Genomic DNA, 6,941 nt, shown 5'->3' on the forward strand with positions numbered 1-6,941 from the left:
TAATTTTTTTTGGATAGGCCATAAATGTCACACTTTTTTTTTCCTTTTTTATTTTTTTTCTTTAGTTTTTTTTTTGGATAATTAGGGCAGGGAGATCCAAATAGAAACAAGCTAATAATTCCGTGAATTAGCAACCATCTTAGCGTGACACAATGGGGAAGTGGAACTAAATTTGGGAAGCAATTGGCTTCCTTATTGGGCAGACTAAGGTCTCTTGGCTTCCTTATTAACCTAGGGCAAATAGGTGATTAGGACATGTGTATACTGAATCATCCATTAGAAGATATGATAAACCTTCTCCGATTAAATGTTTCATGCAATTTGACATGAAAACCTGGAACTCTCTTTTGTTTTCTTATGCATCAATCTAATCTCCTGTTTGACAAGCCATCACATTCCTGATTAAGTTTCATTGCTCTATGCTCACGAATTTTTCTCATCTTCTTCATGTTCTAAGATCTGTTGCCCACTTGCCCCCATTAACATTATTAGAATAATACTATTTTTTTGACCTAATACTCATTTTTGACAATAAAATCCTTTTCATTCATTATATTGGATCAACGTTAATAGCTAAGCAGTATTAACTCTACTTTTAAAAATATGGTATTTCAATATTCCACAACATGCAGCTTTATACAACTTGTAGAATTCTATTTTCTTGTTGAGTTTTAGTAATTATAAAAGAAGAAGAAGAAGAAGAAGGATTCCAAAACCCAAAACAATATAAATAATCACTTAATTCCACCCCCACCCCCCTGCAAATATCACTCTCTGCATAACATGTGTTGCATCCATCCATCACAAGATGCAGCCATGAAAAAATGGAGAAATATCTTCTCTTCTTATTTCCTTCCTCTTCAGTCTTCAGAATTTGGGAATGCACAAGAACGAGACACAGACAGCTATCTAAATCTCTAGAACAATATCTGCAAAAACCACATAACAAAAAAGGTTAATTTCATGTTCGAGTCCTATCCCAATCAGTACGTGTCGACATAATTGTTGAACAGATACTATGAATGAATAGATTAGAGTGTACCCAAAACAATGAATTAAACAAGAAGTTTAATTTGTTCTGCAGAAACAATTGCAGACTTGTTGGAAATCTTTAAACTTACATTCTGAATCAGTCTTGTCCCATCTCCCTGAATCACAAGTCCTCCCTCGTTTCTTCTCCTCTTCTTCTTCTTCTGCTGTTGCTGCTGATGATGATGTTCGTTTATTTTCCAGGAATCTCTTTAGTGACGCCGCCCGGGAGGGATTTTGTGGGTAAATTTTTTTGGAGAGGATAGTCCTAAGAAGCTGCACAAGTTTAAGGTGCAGACTGTTGAGAGCATATAATATATATAAACATAAATGTGCAGTCTAACTATCAGCTTAGACTTTTATATATAAACATAAATGTGCAGTCCAACTATCAGTTTAGACTTTTAGTTGAGATGGAACACACATTAACGAATAAATGTAAACTCGAAATTAAATATGGGTTACCTTTTCCATTCTTGATTCTTGGAATGTGTCTCTTAAGCTGGGACTAGGGGCAAAACCACTCCTGCAGACAAACATTTTCTTGACAAGAAAAGAAACAGATTTCTTCCCAATTGACTTGTGCTGCTTGTTCTTTTCACACACATCTTTGCATCTCCCAATGATGGCTCTGATGGTTCTGTCAATCTCATCCTCCTCACAATCATATAATACCGAATTCGCGGCCGATGTGTTCGAAAGCCTCCGATCAACTTCCAGGCTAGAAGGGCAGTTGAGGAACCTATCCAGTGGGAGATCAGCATTGCTTTGCGCTTCGCCTTTCAAGGCCGGTTTTCTTGAGAGGAGCTTAGTCAGAGCTTTCTGCAGCTTCCCAACTTCTTCAGGGGTGAACTCTGCTAAATCTGGAGATGAACATTGCTCTTCTTCTTCTTCTTCTTCAACAATAATCTCATTTTCCTCTGCTTTTCTTGCGCTTTCTGGTGGATCATTGTTGCCCAGTGTTCCAATTGCCAGAAAACTCCCAGGCCAGTCACTGAATTCTTCGTTTCTGGGCTCTTGTTTTCCGTGATCTGCAAGAAAGATCAGAGCTTTTAGCACAAATTTCAAGATTCAGAATAACACAGCAATATAATTTTAAAAAAAAAAAAACTGTTTTTTTTTAACATCATATGATCATCTGATCGATTAAACTAAGATGCAGAAGACAACATGTCCCCAAACCTCATGGCCAAGTTCGCGAATTCCCAGGATTTTCCTAAAAAGGAGACGAAAGGAAAACGCAAAAGAAGAAACCCAACGTTTCTGGAACTGAATATGTGCCCTCCATTCCTTACAGACAGTACAAGAACATGAAGAACACAGGCGACAACTAAGTACATATATACATTTCTTGTGACAGAGACTACTGATCAATCTTCTACATAAACTCCCAAATCCTACTCCCATTGCTTAATTTAGTAAGAGGTCACGATACATTATTTTTTTCTTTCTTCCAATCAAATTTGAACACAAATGAGAGTAAAAGTTGAGAGTACAGCGAAGTATTTTTGGATCATCAATTCCCAAAAACCAAAAAACCTAACCCACCCAAGAATTATTATCATTTTTGCATCAAAGATTTAAAGAAAAAAAAGAGAGTTACTGGTTGTGGGAGTAGGAACTGGATATCCCTTTCTGCTTCCTGCTTGTCCCCCATTGAACCTGTTTTGCATCCAGTTAAAGAACTGCACCAAAACAGAAGCACCACTATTACATTACACCATATACATACATATCTATATGATGTCTGAATTCAAGAAGCTAGCTAGAGTACATATTATACACACACACACACACACACATACATATATATATATGCGTGTGTGTGTGCATGTAAAGCTTTCAGTTGTTATATATTATATATGCTTCATGAACAGTGTAACTACCTTCATTGTATTGTGAAAGATGGGAGCTAATAGGTAGCAGAAGAAGGTGCAGGAAGCTAGGTGGCTATGGTGGATATGATGATAAAAGCTAAGCTAAGCTAAGGGGTATGTAGGAGGGAGTGAAAAGGAGATGGCAGCTAACTAGAAGCCAAAGAGAGTAGAGTTGAGCTTTATGGGAGTGTGATAAATATATAAAGTTGGGATTTGTTAGAAAACCATGCCCAACCTGATAACCAGCTAGCTACCTTAAGTAAAAAAAGTTTAGATTGCTTGCATGGCAGCTCAACTGGTTACGAACCTGAAATTTCAGAGCAAATACCAGACATCGAGTTTGGTGATTTACATCCTCCTAGATGTAGGGATTCAACCTTTTGGAGCAAAAAAAAAAAAAAGTCAAGAGCTATTATTATTGTGTGGATAATATTATTAAATAATGTACATTTGGTACACAAATAATGTATTTTTAATATATTAAAAATGTATATTGTATTCAGAAAAAATACATTATTTAAGTACTAAAAGAACATTACTTTGTATAATGTATATTCAGTATACAAATAATGTAATTTTAGTATTTAAAAAATGTACTTTTTGTTATGATACACGTAACACCGTGTGAACAATAATTTACAATTTTGTATTCTTCTTCATTATCTTTAATATACCAACAACCTAAGGTGTACACCTTCATTACTATTGTATTTTAATTTAATAATTAATTTTTATAAAAGTTTAAATATAATAATAAACGTACATTAATGTTTACTTCATAAAGATATAAGACATTATCTTTTATTTTAAACTAGTACTATAGTAGCATTATATACACACACACATGTAAATTAATTTTTTTCTTTTATCATTTTAAAAGTTAATTAAGAGTTTTATTTTGGGTTGATCGGCACCCGTGTTGATACAATAAGTATATAATACCTAGTTATAATAATTATAATTAATATCAGTGCCAATAGTACGTGGTATAATCATATATAACATATTTAGTTGTATTCAGTACTATCATCACACTTAATAATTTAATTAAAAAAAATACCAATTTCTACAACACTTTTTTGTTTGCCAAAAAGAGAAATATGAATGCCATTTTTGTCATATGCTCCTGGACTTTTTTGCTTCTTTCCTCCAACAATTGATATCACCAAAAATCCTATGCTTTTTCTGTAAAAGATTCAAACCTCGGTGGTGGGACTTAAATTCCTTGAGTTTTTTGAAAAAATATACAACAAATACTATCTTGTAAAAATCATGAGTATTTTAAAAAGTGAAAAATGAGTTAATTATTAAGTATGAAATCGGGAGTTAATGAAATAATAATAATAATAATAATAATAATAATAATAATAATAATAATAATAATAATGAAAAGAAATGAGAAAAGAAACATGTGAAAGTATGTTGACACACGTATAGTGTATATAAAATGCAAATAGGCAAAAAGTGAGGTGATTTGTTTGTCTAAAAGTGGTTGGACATTAATATCTTTGAAGGATTTTAAAGAATCTTTAATTTTAGTCATTAATTCTTTCGAAATTGGAACTTCCACCCGGGAGCTAACCTTTTGTCCACCTCTTCTTGGCACCTACCCACATACTTCATACTTTGATGATATATTATATATGCTACACACACCACCCTGTCCAAATGACTTATATTCATTTCTTAAACCAACCATCTATAAAGTTTAATATTATCCCTTCATATGTTTTTTAATAAAAAATGAAATATACATTCATACACTTCACGAAATAGGCAATTAAGTTTTGAATATATATACTTATATTTAATATTTTTGCTTTTTAATCACGGGGTGAAATTCGATTTCTGTCATAAATATTGAGAGTTTGGGTTTGTGTTGGGCTTCATATATATGTGCATAAGCGTATTATTTAGTGCTAAGTCTCAAAACGAGCATAGGTGTACGTTTGAAGTTGAGTCTCAAAACTCGATTTACTACCTTGGTCCATAGTAAAGCTCCTCAAAGCTGAAAATTTTGGTGTACACACACACACACACACAAATGTGTGAACTACTTTGTGCAACTCGTAATGCATGATTGAGCAAATGTTTTTACCTGATTGTACAACTTGTAATGACTTATTGTGCACTATAAAAACTACTATCAAAACACATTGTAAAGTATTTTTTTTTAAACGCGATAATATTTTTGTAATTAAGTTGAAATTATAATTGTGCAACTTGTAATATTTGATTGTGCAACTACTGATACCTAATTGTGCAATTCACACGTTCATACATAAATATTGGTTCTCATTTGATTATATATATATAAATATATAAAGTTCATAAATCAATTAATCATGTAGCTTAATTGTTGGACTGAGCTAGCAGTTTCTAGTATGGTCAAGAAGCCTGAGATAAACAGAAGTTTTATGGTTTACAAAACATTGGGATGAGGAATATTAACAGATTAACGGGCGCATATACGGAGATGAATTATGAGTATATATGAAAAAGATAGGAAAAAAATTAAAAAAGTAAAAAATTGTAGGAAATGCTACGTATGAGTTCATCGGATCGCACGATGATCAAGGTCGGGTTGACTTATCAAAACAAATGAATTTATTTGTTTAATTAAGTAATTAACATAAATTATGGGTCTAAGCCTAACAATTAATAATTAGTGGCTTAATCTCAGTCTTCAAAACACAACGGCTTCTAGTCTTCTAAGTTCTAACTACCACTCATTAGCTATCCGCCAATTAACGTGTAATCATGTGTTAACCCTTCAGCCTAACTTCTTATTTAATTATCATATCTTCAGGTGTTTTTTGTCCATTTATAATTATTGTTTCTAAATTTTTCTTTAATGTTGTGTTATATATTTATATAGTCTAAATAATATTATTTTCATCTTATTTTATGTGTTCAGTTAATTAATCAATTTATAATTCAACTTAACATCAATGATACAATTTATATATAACTTTCGTGATATAGTGTAATTGATCAACCAACTTAAAATAAAATCACGAGTTTTGCTTTGTAAGCACAATCGATGGCTAGTAAGCCAATTGAAACACATTCCACAATTTACCTCATCCACCCGTCTTATTTGATTGCATAAAAAGATTGTTCGAGGTAGTTTTCGAAACTCATTTTAATTAATATTTGATTTGCACCTCAGTGTGCGAGAGATGATCTCATTGCTACACAATTTAATATCTTTAAAAAGTTGAATTGTGTATATGTTAATGCAAATTCACGTACTTTTCCAATGGATAGAACCATTTAAAATAAATAAATTCAAAGCTCCATTTTTTTTCTTTCAACTCAATGAGTGGACTTTGATAATCAATTCATTGTTCACCAGTTATTCATTTTGATTGTATAATATATCAAATTAAATTTTCTACTTAGAAAAACTCGAACCTACGTTGACCAAAATTGATTTTACTCAAAACATTGTATCAAAATGGTCTCTTAACATATCATTGTTTAACTGTAAGTTTATAATTTACAAGAAAAGGAGTTATTGTTAACTTTTAAAGACCAAACTTTTCATTTCCTCTTTGTAAAAAGAAAAAAAAAACACTCATTCGCATTTCATTTTATGTGTGTAGTTTGGGCTTGACTGAGGTTATTTTCAATTAAATTTTTATAATACTAAGTTTAGTATTAGATTATAAAATTTATATATTTAGAAACTATATTTAAAATATTATTTAAAACAAAAAATTAAATTTAAAGTTGATTTGACTAATAAATAATAAATATGACAGGTAAAATGAAACAGATGAGTAATATATTAAGAATGTGGCTTCTTACTAGATGAATTTTGATAAATAATAGTCCGTATCTGATAGTGAGTCGTCATCCGAGTCGTCATTAAAGGACCTCGAGATGGATGATGGAGGTGAAGAGAAAAAGAGAACACTGCCACCGATGAAGAAAAGGAAAAGAAAAAGGAGGAAAATGCATGTGAGTACAACTACTAGATGTCTAGTGAGTAGCAAAACCAGCTTACATTGTGGCATTGGCAATCCAAAC

The 6,941-nt window shown here is 31.9% G+C and overlaps 1 protein-coding gene across 1 annotated transcript; it reads right to left on the minus strand.

Moving 5' to 3' along the window:
• Window positions 1–593: 593 nt before the first annotated feature.
• Window positions 594–3,123, minus strand: LOC116011324. The gene is made up of 5 exons (XM_031250875.1): window positions 2,916–3,123; window positions 2,633–2,714; window positions 1,495–2,060; window positions 1,122–1,305; window positions 594–929 (listed from the first exon to the last, which is right to left on the minus strand). Exons 1-5 carry the CDS (start codon window positions 2,919–2,921, stop codon window positions 910–912), a joined length of 858 nt encoding a protein of 285 aa, XP_031106735.1. The 5' UTR covers window positions 2,922–3,123; the 3' UTR covers window positions 594–909.
• Window positions 3,124–6,941: the final 3,818 nt, after the last annotated feature.

Source organism: Ipomoea triloba, chromosome 2 (genome assembly GCF_003576645.1).
Source record: "Ipomoea triloba cultivar NCNSP0323 chromosome 2, ASM357664v1".
Taxonomy (NCBI): domain Eukaryota; kingdom Viridiplantae; phylum Streptophyta; class Magnoliopsida; order Solanales; family Convolvulaceae; genus Ipomoea; species Ipomoea triloba.